The following is a 15,253-nucleotide window of genomic DNA, read 5'->3' as shown; positions in this document are numbered from 1 at the left end:
AAGACAGCCGTACCCTTATTCAGATCACCACCCCGGCTCCCGAGAGCCCACAGGGGGCAAACCAGCCTCAGCTCCCGGAAGGTAAACACATCGAAAAAGGCGGGGCAGAAGGCGGGTTCGGAATGGCTGAGTGGCCAGCGAAAAGTGATTGGCAGCTGCCATGTCCACGTGCTTTGAGCTTCGAACCAGGTGTCGCGAGAATTCGATGTAAACACACCCGTCCCGGTGTCTAGTCTGACTGCTAGGCTGCGACGCCCGAGTGAGGGGCACGGGCTTCTGCGGCATGACGCTTTGTGACTGGGCCATGAAGGCGCTGGGCACAGAGGAAAACAGACGTGCTTGTAACTCCCAGCCACCTGCCTGCGTTCGCAACCGAACCTGACACCTCGTCTTCACTCGAACTCGGCGTACTGTTTTGTTTTCCCTCGAGCCCCAGCGGATTGGGTCAATTCAGGAGGCGGGCCCACCTCTTTCCTACTTGCTGGTTGGCGAAGCTGACCCCTGAGGGCGGTGCTCGGCCGCGGTCGGTGTGCTCCTGGGATTGGCTGGAGAGGTAGTTCCGCTGAGGCGTGGTAGGAAGTGGTAACCGTCAATCACGAGGGGGAGACTCCAAACACTGAGCCTTGAGCTGGAGCGCAGCGTTTACCGGCGGGGCGGCCGGTGAGAGGGCTGGCGGTGCGGTGTGGCTCGGGGGAGGCTGGGCGAGGACCAGGGCCGGGCAGCGTGAGGGCAGGCGGTTTGGCTGGCGGAGATTCAGCGAGGAGGGGCTCTGGAGGTCGGAGGGGGAGGGGAGGCAGGGCCAGGGGCCAGAGGGCGGCCGGGGGCAGCGGCAGCTCGGTGTTGGAGGTTAAGTGGGTAGCGCCGTGCTGATGTCTTTCAAGAGAGTGGGGCCTGAGGGGCTGGCGAGGGTCGTCCTCGGGAGACGGGGTCCTTAAAGACAGTTTCTTGGGAGGCTGTGTTTCGAGAAATAAAGGGTGGAATGGAAATGAGAGGGCTGAGAGGCTGGAGGTGAAGGTCCCTTCTGAGGAAGGGGTCCCTGGACTAGCTGGGGCAGAGGGTCTTTCGCTTGTAGCAGATGGGAATCGTCTGTGGGCGAGATTTCCATTAAGGTGATAGAATGCCCCTTGCTTTAAAAGAGGTGGCTTTAGGTGCTTTCAAGATTAGCTCCAGGCTATGTGCTGTCTCCTAAGATCTTTCACATTGCTGTCTCTTTTAACCTTAACCAAGTGTGTTCCGTGCTTTTAAAACCTCCCAAGTGGTTCAGATGCTTGTTAGACATTCAAGAATCAGGATGTAGTGATGGGACTGGAAAGGATAAAGGGCTTCTAATGTCATATAAGTTTTTATTACTTACTTAGACTCTGGTGATTAGGTTACAATAGCAGAGGGGTTAACAGATATGATTTTGAAAATCTTGTTAAACTGTGACCATGCAGTCTCTTTTAAAATACATAATTGACATGAAGTATTAGATTAGTTTCAGATGTACCCAAAATGATTGATATTTGTATATATTGTGAAGTGATCACCACAATAAGACTAGAAAACACCCATTAGGATACATATGTAGTCTTACTGATAGATTACGAAAGATCTTAGTTGGAAGGTGTTACCTCACTGCTCCATTTGGTCTTAAAAAAACTGTACCTTGTATATTTTTTATTATCTCAACATTAGAGTTCAGTTAATTCTCTAATTTTGGCTCACAAAGGTAGCACATTTGTTTTTATAAAGTGATCCTCTGCTAGACTTTCCATCCCTTCCTAGTTTCTGTTAACAGGAGCTCAGCGGGTCCTACAAGAGTCTTAACTATGTTTTGTGGTTCTGAGGCTTGGTCCAAATAAGACCTCACAGTAGTTTGAAAAGTACTTTTGTCTGCTTCTTCCTATTCTGCCCTCTGCCCTTTCGGGTATAAGAGGAATTGCTGGGAAATTTTCCTATATTTTATGTATTTTTGACAACGGATCTCTAGCGAGCAATCATATATCTTCTTATCCAGAACAGTAATGATCCTTTTTTTTTTTTTTGTCTGTCTGTTCATTCTGGAAACAGGTTTTGTGAATGAAGCAATGGCTACAGATTCCCCCAGAAGACCCAGTCGTTGTACTGGTGGAGTTGTGGTTCGCCCTCAGGCTGTCACGTAAGCGAATTTCAGATGAACCTGATAGGTGAAAGAAAGATTACTCAGAATAGTAACTAACAATCAGGTTTCTTTCCTGAGCAGTGCTTACTTCTGAAAATCTGTTTAACTTGGCTTTACAGGATGACAGATATCATTGATTGCCAAAGCCAAATAAAAGCAATAATTGGAGGGTCAAGTTGATGTGTTTAGCACATTTATAGACTACATGAAAAACACATGAGTACTGTTTTTTCAAACCTCAGCTTTAACGATTAGTGGGTCATTAAATCAGTATAGTCGATCAGGACCATTTAAAAAATAGAATATAATAGAAAATATAATTGGAGGTTAGCATTGTGTTCTGACAAGCACATAGATATATTCATTCACATGTATGTGTGTGTTTACTATGTGTGTGTGGATGTGCTCAGTTGTGTCCAGCTCTTTGTGACCCTGTGGACCGTAGCCCACCTGGCTCCTCTGTCCGTGGGATTTTCCTGACAAGAATACTATATTGTGATGTAAAATATATCACTCCAGGTCTCAGTCAGAAAGTTTCAAAGTCAATGTCACAGAGAGTACATTTCTATATTTTAAGCATTTTTTTTTGACAAAGCATATCTGTACTTTCTAGGAGCTTATAATCTAATGTAGTTTAAGATATGTATACTTGTAAGCACTATAATGAATAAAAAAGATGCCAGCAAAATAGCATGAGAATTTAGAGGGAATATTTTAGGGAAAGTATTTAGTTGGAGTACTTTAGCTCTGAAAAGGTTTCATTAAGAGGATAACATTTATAGCGTACTTTAAAAGTAGAATATAATTTGGGCAGTTAGAATCAAGGGCACATTTTCAGCAAAGGGGACGGAGTAAGCAGATGTGGGAAAGGCAAGCTGTTTTCATAAATGAAATCTTAGGGAAGTTGACCTATTTAAAGGAGGTTCGGGTGGACAATTAAGACCCTTCGATACCTGGCTGAGGAGATGAAGTTTGTTTTCTGTCTTTCAAAAATGTTCATAAGGGAATTGTAGCATTTTGGATTATTTCCCTTGGACAGTTTAGCATGTTACATAAAGATTCCCTTTGTAGATTAACAGAAATATATACATACTATGATAATTTACCATTAAACTTCCTTCCTTTTCCTCTTGTGTTTCCCAGGGCTGTATATTCCTTCACTAACTAAGGACCATGGCAATAGGTTAAGCATATTATTAGCTATGAGTTAGGTACTATTTCAGTGTTCATTTTACAGGTGAGGAAACCAAAGCTGAGAGATACCAATTTTCCTTGATAACAGCCGAGAAAGGAAACCTGGATCAAACCCAGGCAGTTTGTGTCCAGAGTCTGTGCGCTTTATGCACTGTTCTGTGCTGCCTCACCATATGGTATTCCACATATATTGCTTTCGTTATGCAACATGTAATTTTAGAGTTTTTTTGAAGTTCTTTAACTTATTCAGTGTTCTCTTAACAAATAATGGTTGAGCATCTACTCTATGCCTAAATATTGACTATGGATTCTGGAGATAAAAGGTAAATATGAGAGAGGGATTCCTTTCTGTAATAGAGTTTACATTCCAGTGGGGGACACAGTTCATAAAGTAATTACAGGCTGTGATCAGTGCCCAGTGGGCTCTGATGGAGAGTGACATCGGAGGGTGTGATTTAAGGCTGTCAGGGAGGGCCTCTCTGAGGAAGTAACACTAAGGCTGGAGATCTGAAAGACAGGGAAGAGTTTGAGAAGGAATCCATGGAGAACAAAAGCTGATGTAAAGGTCTTGATTCAAAGAAGAGCTTGGTGTGGTCTAGAAATTGAAGTTGCATGTGACTGAAGCAGGCTAAGTAAGGAGAGGGGGAGAAAAATGAGGTTGGAGAGGAAGGCCTAATCAGTTTTTATAGGTATCTAAGCATATTGCCGTTAAAAAAAATAGGATTTAGAATAACTCACATTGTTTCCTCTAAATGTAATTTTTCACATTTCTCTAAAATGAAGTTGATTTGGTGTTTTGAATAATTTTTTTTTCTCCATTTGCTGATACCCATATATTTCACATTTGAAATATCTTCAGGATCTTTAATATGGGCTTCTAGGTGGCTTAGTGGTAAAGAATCTGCCTGCCAATACAGGAGACACAGGAGACGTGGGTTCAATCCCTGGTTTGGGAAGATCCCCTAGAGGAGGGAATGGCAACCCACTGAAGTATTCTTGCCTGCAGAAATCCTGTGAACAGAGGCGCCTGGTGGCTACAGTCCCTGGGGTTGCAAAGAGTTGGACATGACAGTGCACGCACACACGCATGCAGTGTCCTCAATAGTTCTTCACTTTTATGCATTTTGATATTTTCTCATGCCTTACCTATGTCAAGTTCTGTGAGGATTTCTTAATAACTCCTAATGCCTGCTGCTGCTGCTACTGCTGCTAAGTCGCTTCAGTCATGTCTGACTCTGTGCGACCCCATAGATGGCAGCCCCTCAGGCTCCGCCGTCCCTGGGATTCTCCAGGCAAAAACACTGGAGTGGGTTGCCATTTCCTTCTCCAATGCATGAAAGTGAAAAGTGAAAGTGAAGTCGCTCAGTTGTGGCCGACCCTCAGCGACCCTCGTGGACTGCAGCCTTCCAGGCTCTTCCGTCCATGGGATTTTCCAGGCAAGAGTACTGGCGTGGGGTGCCATTGCCTTCTCTGCCTAATGCCTGCACCTGCATCAAAACAGATTCATTTTGCTGTTCAGAGGTAAGGGATTAGGGTTAGGTTCATAACCAATTTAAAGAGAAGGTCACTGAATACTGAGTCATCAGCAGTAGTTTTTCTTGCTCTAACTAGGGCATTCTTCTTCTCTGACTTAGGAAGATCCTGCTTTAGTCAAGTCTTCTCTCATCACTCCTTCCGTACAAGTTAAAAGTTGTATCTATTGGGTACAATAGATACAAATGAACTTTTTGGCAAACCCAGTATATCAAAATAAGAGACTGTGTGGCCATAAAAAAGAATGAGATATTGCCATTTGTAGCAATATTGATGAACCTAAAGATTATCATACTGAGTGAAGTAAGCCAGGCAAAGAAAGACAAATCTATGATAGCACTTATATGTGGAATTTAAAAACAAATACAGATGAACAGACTCACAGATAAAGAAAGCAAACTTATGGTTACCAAAGTGGAAAGAGAAGGGGAGGGATAAGCTAAGAGTATGGGATTAACAGATACACACTAGTAGACACAAAGTAAACAATAAGGATTTACTGTATAGCCCAGGGAACTATGTACAATACCTTATAATAACCTATAATGGAAAAGAATTAGGAAAAAATAGAAAACTGAATCACTTTGCTCTGTACACCTGAAACTTACACAATATTGTGATTCAACTATGAAGTGAAGTGAAGTGAAAGTCACTCAGTTGTGTCCGACTCTTTGTAACCCAACGGACTAAACAGTCCATAGAATTCTCTAGGCCAGAATACTAGAGTGGTAGCCTTTCCCTCCTTCTCCAGGCTATCTTCCCAACCGAGGGATCAAACCCGGGTCTCCCACATTGCAGGCAGATTCTTCACCAGGTGAGCCACCAGAGAAGCTACTCTTTGTGACCCAGTGTTCTGGAATTCTCCAGGCCAGAATACTGGAATGGGTAGTCTTTCCCTTCTCCAGGGTATCTTCCCAACCCAGGAATGGAACTGGGGTCTATTTCAATTTAAAAAAATGGAGGGACTTCCATTTTCATTCTTAACCACTTGCATGATCCAGTGGTTAGGAATCCTTGCTTCCATTGCAGGGGGCACAGGTTTCATCTCTGGTCAGGAAACTGAAATCCTGCATGCCATGTTGCACAGCCAAAAAAAACAAAACAAAACAAAAAAACCCAAAACACATGACTTTTAAACAGAGTTAATGTTTGAAAGAAATTTAAAGCTCATTTGCGTTTAAAAACATATTTAGAGAAATTAAGAAAGCAAGTTAGCAGAATTACCTGGTGATGAAAGTTGTTTTTTTCTTTTTTAAGTATTATGAATAACTTTCTTAGAGCATGTAGAAAGAGCTTTTCCTTGTTTTATATTTAGCTGTCATGTTAAATTTTGTCCATCTCACCCCCTTTTCAGGGAGCAGTCCTACATGGAAAGTGTTGTGACTTTTCTACAAGATGTTGTGCCTCAGGTAAGTATCTCTCTGGTTTCGGAAATACCACGTCTTACTCTTGGCCAGGGAAGTTCTGAAATATTCTGTTCCCTGAGTTTGATATCAGTATTATCAACTTAAGAAAGACTTTTGATGTTTTAGCATTGCGAGCATTGGTAGTGTGGAACTGTTCCTGCTGTTGCTGTTAGATGTGCCTTAGTTTTGTGCTGATGTTGTCATAATTATGTTTCTTTAGGATTTGATTTCCTAAGAGGAATCAAGGTGAGGTACTAGTTGAGAGATGGGGCTTGGGACTGCCTATTTGGGTTCTGTTTCCAAAATCTTTCTCTTGCCTTAAATGTTGCCTGTTGAAAGTGAAATAAGCAATATGTGCTTTGCATTTGGTTAACGAGATATTATATTAACCAAATACTGAGTGCAGATCTGTATCACTTTCATATTGAACAGTAGTTTTATGCCAGTTAGAGCTTGTCTTGTTACTCTAGGGCTTCCCTGGTGGCTCAGACGGTAAAGAACCTGCCTGCAGTGCAGGAGACCTGGGTTTGATCCTGGGTCAGGATCCCCTAGAGAAGGGAATGGCTACCTGTTTCAGTATTCTTGTCTGGAGAATTCTGTGCACAGAGGAGGCTGGAGGGCTACAGTCCATGGGGTTGCAAAGAGTCGGACACAACTGAGTGACCAATGGTTTGTTACTCTAAGAGAGTAAGCCCTTTACTGCTCACTCTGTAACTGTGAGAATAAAGAATGAGAGCAACTCTCCTGGGATCATCTCTAGTGCACCATCACCCAGACTTCAATTAACGTAGATAACACTTGGTGCACTTGTTAAAAATAATAATTTCCAGGCCCATCTCCAGGAGAGTTTGTCTTAAGGGAATTGAGGCGGCCTCCAGTAACTTGTGTCTCTAGGAAGAATCTCAGGTGATTCTTGGAAACAGTATCTTTGAGAAGTTGCTGGTTAGTGGAGTTCCTAAAGGGGAAGAGTTCTGGTTTTCTCTGGTGCCGTCAGTGTTCCGACTGCCATGATATCTGTAATTGCAGTGATGAAAAAGGGCATTCATAAATCCAGTGTCCCAGCTTTAGGAGAAGGTCCTGGAAAAGTCTAAAATCCAGATTTCAATTGTATTACATCAATTGTGTTCTTCAAATAAGGGAAAATATTAAGGCATATTTGGTCTTCCTTTATTATATTCAGTCAACTTTGATGAAAATAGGTCATGATGGCAAGATCTCTGGGGCCTGGAAGGCAACATAAATGCTTTCTTTTCTTGAGAAACTTGGGTAAGTAGGGAAGTCAATGGCTTGAAACAGTCAGAGGTAGTAGTAACATATCAGTAAGTGCTGCACCTGGTAGTAACAGGCTGAATATTTAATTGCTCAGGGAATGCACAGCAAAGGAAGAGTGAAAGAGTCAAGTTCCAAAGGACATTGGAAGTGGGGTCAGTTGAAATGAATGCAAATGTGATAGTGAAGGAAACTGCCCAGCTGGGTATGGTAGGCAGCAAAGTTGCTGTGGCTGTAGAGACTCTTGTATAGCCCAGGCTTAGAGTGCAATCAGGGCCAAAATCCAACTTGGTCTTCTACAAACTGTACCTTTCTCTTACCCCCTGAGTCTTGATATGAGGCTAGTTCTAAGGGAGGAGCATTTGAACATCTTGATAATCTACCTTCCCATTAGAGTGCCCCTTTATAAAATTTTTCAAAGGCACCTTTTGTGTTCGTGGATACCCTGCATAGCAAGCAGTTTTTGTCAGCTGGAAGAGAGAGACTGCGATGAGAGGCTTTGAGGGACTAGTTGGAGAGTTTTCTAGAGAAACAAGAATACTGGATTGAGCAATAGATTGAAAATAGGGGGCTGCTAAAACTGATTGGATTTTAGCCAAGAATGTTATGGTGCAAGGTGGAAGATTAACTTAGTTTTTATGAGGATTATACATCAGGAAGGGGATAAGCTATGCAATTGACTGTGAAGATTGGGATCAGAGTTAGGTACCTGTGGAAGTAAAGATGTAGTTATGGATCTAAGAAATAGAATAGTCATTTAATAAGTTTGCATTGTGTAAGTCATTATTCTAGTGACTGTGGAAAGAAAGCAAAAATTCAGGCAGCAGATTTTACTCAACCAGGTGCCACTGGTTGGGTGCTGTGTTAAGGGATTCTCAGTGCCTGTCCTAAAGGCTTCACAGTCTAGAGACTTCCCTGGTGGTCCAGTGGCTAAGACTCCATGGTTCCCATGCAGGGGGCCTGGGTTCTATGCCTGGTCAGGGAACTAGATCCCACATGCTGCAACTGAGTTTATATTCTTCACCTAAAGATCCCATGTGCCACAACTAAGACCTGGAGCAGCCAAATTAAAAAAAGCTTCTTGGTCAGGCAGACCCTTTCTTTAAAGGGCCAGAGAAGTTTTGCAGCTCATATAGTCTTTGTTACAACTGCTCAGCACTGCATTTTACATAAAAGAAAAGGTATGGCTGTATTAAAATAGAGCTTGATTTATGAACACAGGTTGTTCAGTCACAAGTCGTGTCCTACTTTTTGACACCTCATGGACTGTAGCCTACCAGGCTTGGGATTTTCCAGGCAAGAATACTGGAGTGGGGTGAGATTTCCTTCTCCAGTGAACACAGGTGGTAGACCAGATTTGATGACCCATGGTCCCTTTTTTCCACATTTAATCCAGAATAGAATGGGAAAGACTAGAGATCTCTTTAAGAAAATTGGAGTTACTAAGGTAAAATTTCATACAAAGATAGGCCCAATAAGGGACGAAAATGTCAAGGACCTAACAGAAGCAGAAGATGTTAGGCAAAGGTGGCAAAAATACACAGAAAAACTGTACCAAAGAGCTCTTAAGGACTGAGTTAACCATGATGATGTGGTCACTCACCTAGAGCCAGACATCCTGGAATGTGAAATCAAGTGAGCCTTAGAAAGTCTTACTACAAACAAAGCTAGTGGAGGTGATGGAATTCTAGCTGAGCTATTTTAGATCTTAAAAGATGATGCTGTCAAAGTGATGCATTCATTATGCCAGCAAATTTGGAAAACTCAGCAGTGGCCATAGTTTTCATTCCAGTCCCAAAGAAAAGCAATGCCAAATAATGTTCAAGTTACCCCACAACTGCACTCATTTCACAGGCTAGCAAGGAAATGCTGAAAATGCTTCAAGTTAGGCTTCAACAGTACATGAGCTAAGAGCTTCCAGATATACAAGCTGGATTTAGAAAAGGCAGAGGAACAAGAGATCAAATTGCCAACATCTACAGGATTATAGAAAAAGAAATGGAATTCCAAAAAAAAAATCTACCTCTTCATCATTAACTATTTTAAAGCTTTGACTGTGTGGATCACAACAAGTTGTGTAATATTCTTAAAGAGATGGAAATGTTAGACTACCTTACCTGTCTTGTGAGAAACCTGCATGCAAGGACAAGAAGCAACAGTTAGAAGTAGACATGGAACAACAGACTGGTTCCAGATTGGGAAAGGAGTACGTCAAGGCTGTATATTGTCACCCTGCTTATTTAACTTATATTCAGAGTACATCATGTGAAATGCTGGACTGGATGAATCACAAGGTGAATCAAGATTGCCGGGAGAAATATCAACAACCTCAGATATGCAGATGATACCACTTTAGTGGCAGAAAATGAAGCGGAACTAAGGAGCCTCTTGATGAAGGTGAAAAAGGAGAGTGAAAAAGCTGGCTTAAAACTCAACATTCAAAAAACGAAGATCATGGCATCCAGTTCCACCACTTCATGGCAAATAAGTGGGGGATATGTGGAAAAAGTGTCAGATTTCATTTTCTTGGGCTCCAAAATCACTACAGACAGTGACTGCAGCCACAAAATTAAACGATGCTTACTCTTTGGAAGAATAGCTATGTCAAACCTATACAGCTGGAGACATCATTTTATGGACCAAGGTCTGTCTAGTCAAAGCTATGGTTTTTCTAGTAGTCATGTATGGATGTGAGAGTTGGACCATAAAGAAGACTGAGTGCCGAAGAATTGATGTATTTGAACTATGGTGCTGGAGAAGACTCTTCAGAGTCCCTTGGATTGCAAGGAGATCAAACCAGTTAATTTAAAGGAAATCAGTCCTAAATATTCATTGGAAGGACTGATGCTGAAGTTCCAATACTTTGGCCATCTAATGCAAAGAGGTGACTCATTGGAAAAGACCCTGATGCTTGGAAAAATTGAGGGCAAGAGGAGAATGGGACAACAGGGGATGAGATGGTTGAATAGCATCACTGACTCAATGGATATGAGTTTGAGGAAACTCCGGGAGATAGTGATGGACAGAGAAGCCTTCCTTGCTGCAGTTCATGGAGTTGCAGAGTCAGACACAACTTGGCGACTGAACAACAACAAATCCAGAATCTGCCATTTTGCATTCAGCCACGTGGAAAATGATACATCTTTGTTGAGGTTATGTTCCAATTCCTGCTTTATCCTGGGAATCACTGAATTCATGGAACCTAAAAATTATTCTCTGGGTTTCCAAATATCCCTAAGAGGGAGAAAATGTGTTGTCAGACTTATATCGGCTTCTTCAGCTGTCAGAAATAGTGTGAATTCCTGCTGTGTTTAACAGATGTCATTGATGGCTGTTAGAAGCTCTAAGCTGTGCCCTTTGATTTAATAATTGTACTTAGGAAAACTTAACTAAAAAATTCTCAGGAAAAAAAAGTTACAGCTGAGAACTTTTCAGTGAGAAATTTTGACATTTTTCAGTGTGAAAAATTGTAGCCACAGGACTTCCCTGGTGGTCCAGTGGCTAAGACTCCGTGCTCCCAATGTAGGGGGCCAGGATTAGATCCCTGGTCAGGGGACCAGATCCCACATGCTGCAACGAAGACCCAGGGCAGCCAAATCAATCTAAATAAAATTATAGCCTGCCCAAATGTCAGTAATAGTCAAGCAAATTATATGTGGTCTCTGTAGAATAATTTGCTATAATTAAAAGTAATACTTTTGACAAAGAGCATGCAATGGAAGTTATTTTCTCTCCAGTGAAGAAAAAACATACCTACAGTGACTGTTGCTGTGTTTTTTTAAATTCAGTAATAACTCTGTGCTTCTTAATGTGTATATGTTTTAGAAACCAGGTAAGGAATAAAAGGAGAAATAACAAGTCCTGTATCAGTAATGGGATAAAACCATCAAGTCTAAATAAGAGAGCAGTGCTGTTGGATCTTGATTGAAGGAGGGCTAAAAATCAGTGCTGGGGGAGAAATTATGTGCCAGTACACTGACCTCCAGTAAGATAGCAGATAAACCTGAATGGGGGCCTTCCCTGGTGGCATAGTGGGTAGGAACTGCCTACCAATTCAGGGGACACCAGTTTGATCCCTGGTCTGGGAAGATCCCACATGCAGTGGAGCAACTGAGCCTGTTCATAGCTGCTGAGGCTTGCACTCTCTAGGGGCCTCCAGCCACAACTAATGAGTCCCTGGGCCGCAACTATTGAAGCCCGGGTGCCTAGAGCCTGTGCTCCGCAGCAAGAGAAGCCACCGCCGCAAGAAGCCTGCCTACTGCAACTGGAGTGTAGCTCTACCGTCCACAACTAGAGAAAGCCTGCGTGCAGCAGCGAAGACCCAGTGCAGCCAAATAGATAGAGCAGTGTGTACATATTAAAAAAAAAATCTGAATCGGCACCTGGTGAGTCTGTGCGTCACCAACAATAAACGACTCAAACATGAATAAAGGATATCATCGAAAGCTGGGAGGCAAAATGACATGATGTCACGTGCCTTCTAGATGCCAACCTGCAGGAAGGCACACAATATGCTTTGGTCAACTTCATAGAATTTTCTCAAAAATGCTTAGTAGAGAGCAGTATGTCTACTGAGGAGAGATGAAAACCTGAAGACGTAGCAAAAGTATTGCAAGCCTTGTGAAAGTCTTGTTTCTCCCCGAAGGGGAGAGAGAAGTCTTAAGAATCCCAATCCACTGAAAAGCCTCTTTTAACCTTGTTTCATGCTGCATGTTGGCCAGAAGTCAAAGGAGAGCATTGTGTAAATGTTGCAGAGGAATTGGGAGAATGTTGATTAAGGAGGTGATAAGCTGCCTTAAGGGTTCTCCTATGGCACAGCAGTAACGAATTTGCCTGCAGTGCAGGAGAGGTGGATTCAGTCCCTGGTTCGGGAAGATTCCCTGGAGGAGGAAATGGCAACCGACTCCAGTATTCTTGCCTGGAGAATCCCATGGACAGAGGAGTCTGGTGGGCTGCAGTTCATAGGGTTGCAATGAAACTGTGACTTGGTGCACACACACACACAAGCAGCCTTATGCTAAATGGAAGAAGATTTGAAAATGTATTATTGCTCTACCAGGTTAATGGAGAGCCTGACAGGGGAAAAGGGGGTCATCCTAAATGCAATGTGGTGCCCTAGGTTGAATCCTGGAGCAGAGAAAGGACATTAGTGGAAAAACTGCTGAGATCCCAGTAACGACTGAGGCTTAATTAGCAGTAAAGCACCCGTGTTAGTCACTGGTTTTGACAGAGGTACCATGGTAAGGTAAGATTTGGTTAGATTAGATAGTTAATAGTAGGTGAAATTGGTTGACTGGTATATGAGAACTCTCGGTGCTATGTTTAATAATCTAAAATTATTCCCAGGTGAGAACTTTATTTTTAATAGGGAAAGTTTTGTTCTGTTTTTTCTAAAGATTTTTTATTTTTGGCTGCACTGAGGCTTAGTTGCTCCTGCAGCATGTGAGATCTTAGTTTCCCAACCAGGGATTGAACCTGCCTCTCCTGCATTGGAAGGTGGTTTCTCAACCACTGGATACCCAGGGACTTTTCAAGAGTTTTTAAGGATAAGAGAGCAAGACAGAGGAAGAAGAGGAAGAAGATGAGGATGAGACGGTTGAAGATAAAGTAGATGAATCAGTTAGTTCTAGTATAGATTTTCCTTTTCTCCAAAGGAATTAGTTGTACTATACATATCTCAGGTTTTTTTTTTTTTTTTAAACAAAGACAATTGAAATCACATGAATGTGTAAGATAACATTTTCTTTTTGTTTAATAAACCTACTATTAAAATGATCCTGTCTTTTAGTAATATCTTTAGTGGCCATTAACACTGTATAGTACAGAAAAAGGCTATAAAGTGACATGGAAATTTAAAGCAAGTCATGTATAATGCATTATATATTGGATAGTAGTTTTTGTAAGCTTTTGATACAGTTTATATTAAATAACTTCTGTGAACTGAGTATCACTTTATAACTGAAAATGTTGCAGTTTTCTGTGGACATCCTCAGTGCTTGCAAGTATATACAACCTAGAAAATCTAGATACTTTTAAATAAAAGCATTTGCTTTGTGGAGAGATGACTCCCTTTGAATACTGACGGGAGACTTCCCTGGCACTCCAGTGGTTAGGACTTCACCTTCCAGCACAGGCAGCGCAGGTTCAGTCCCTGGTCAGGGAGCTAAGATCGCACATACCTCACAACCAAAAACCCAAAAGATAAAACAGAAACAATATTGTAACAAATTCAATAAAAACTTTAAAAGTGGTTCACTGTAAAAAGAATGCTGGTGGATACTGTTGATACTCTCCCAGTGACTTCACAGCAGTTTATGCTTATCTTTGTGACCCTTGTGGGCTTGCAAGAAAGCTTATAGGTTGGGTCTAGAGGCCAGATAAGAGACTGAAAAAGTAATGGTTTTTCCATCCCCAACTCTGGCCAGCACCCGCTACCTGGAACTGGTGATTAGCGGAAAGTAATGATCTTGACAGTTTTAGGTAGGGTATAATTGCTTGATCCTAAACACTTGGAAACTAAATCAATGTGTGTGGTGGTTTGGTTTATTTCTTCAGCTTTATTTGTTGACCAGTAAAGGAGATTCGTTTTTTGAGTGTCTGAATTATAGTGACACTGCAGTAGACTCTCATCATTGTATTTTAGGTTTCTGCAGTTCATAGGCTAAAAACCCTTTTCTGACCAAGATTATCAGACTCCTGGATAGCTTTCTTTGAAAATAAAAATATTACAAAATGTGTCATTTCTCAAGATGTAGGATTGGTGAGGTTGGAGGGGTTCAGTTACTCTTTGTTTTGAACATCAGTAGTATTCGTGCTATAAAACATTTTCATTCAAATATTTCTGTTTACTATACAGGCTTACAGTGGAACACCTCTAACAGAAGAAAAGGAGAAAATAGTTTGGGTCAGATTTGAAAATGCAGATTTAAATGGTATGCTTTTAACTTTTTGCGGGGAGCGGTGGGGGGGGGGTGGTGGGAGGGGGGCATGTGAATTAAATGTTTGAGGTTGACCTGATTTCAAAAAGAGAACCCTTACCTTTTGTCAGGTTACTTTCTCTTAAAATGACTTTTTAAGTTTTCAAAAAACATTTATTTTCAACTATAGAAACTTGATTAGAATTAATATTGTACAAGTCTTAGAGTCACTGTACATGTAGTGCCTAGCCTTAAACTTTAAGTCCAAGTAAGATAACAATTTCTTAGAAAAAAAGTTTTTCTAATTCAAGTTTGGTCAGTTGTATGGGATTTATAACAGCACAGTAAAAATTAGTGTTGACCTTCTTAGACTTTCAAATATTTTTCTGGACTTCCCTGGTGGTCCAGTGGCTAAGACTCTGTGCTCCCAGTGCAGGGGGCTCGAATTCAATCCCTGGTTGGTGAACTAGATACCACACGGTGCAACTCAGAGTTCGAATGTCACAGCGGAAGATCCTGCATGCTGCAAGCAAGGCTTGGTGGTGGTGGTAGTTTGGTTTAGTTGCTAAGTCGTGTCCGACTCTTGCGACCCCATGGACTGTAGTTCACCAGGTTCTTCAGTCCATGGAATTCTCCAGGCAAGAATACCAGAGTGGGTTACCATTTCCTTCTCCAGGGGATCTTCCTGACCCAGGAATTGAACCCGGGCCTCCTACGTTGCAGGCAGATTTTTTACTGACTGAGCTATGAGGGAAGCCCAGGCTTGGTGTAGCCAAATAATTAAATAAAAG

General features: G+C 41.9%; 1 protein-coding gene across 8 annotated transcripts in view; it reads left to right on the top strand.

The window, feature by feature from the left end:
- Positions 243–15,253, top strand: part of BCAS3 (BCAS3, microtubule associated cell migration factor) — a 592,226-nt gene continuing 577,215 nt past the window's right edge. For 3 of the 8 annotated variants that reach the window (XM_005693143.3, XM_005693140.3, XM_013971822.2), the window contains exons 1-4: positions 244–660; positions 2,053–2,140; positions 6,225–6,279; positions 14,402–14,477. In XM_005693143.3, the coding sequence (XP_005693200.1) occupies positions 2,070–2,140; positions 6,225–6,279; positions 14,402–14,477 (202 nt within the window). In that variant the 5' untranslated portion in view covers positions 244–660; positions 2,053–2,069. Of the gene's footprint in view, positions 661–2,052; positions 2,141–6,224; positions 6,280–14,401; positions 14,478–15,253 lie in introns of all 8 variants that reach the window. The other 5 variants (XM_013971824.2, XM_013971823.2, XM_005693141.3 and 2 more) reach the window with 3 other exon arrangements.

Source organism: Capra hircus, chromosome 19, assembly GCF_001704415.2.
Source record: "Capra hircus breed San Clemente chromosome 19, ASM170441v1, whole genome shotgun sequence".
In the NCBI taxonomy this organism is placed as follows: Eukaryota; Metazoa; Chordata; class Mammalia; order Artiodactyla; family Bovidae; genus Capra; species Capra hircus.
The sequence above is the reverse complement of the archived record's forward strand: the minus strand, read 5'-3'. Positions and strand labels throughout refer to the sequence as shown.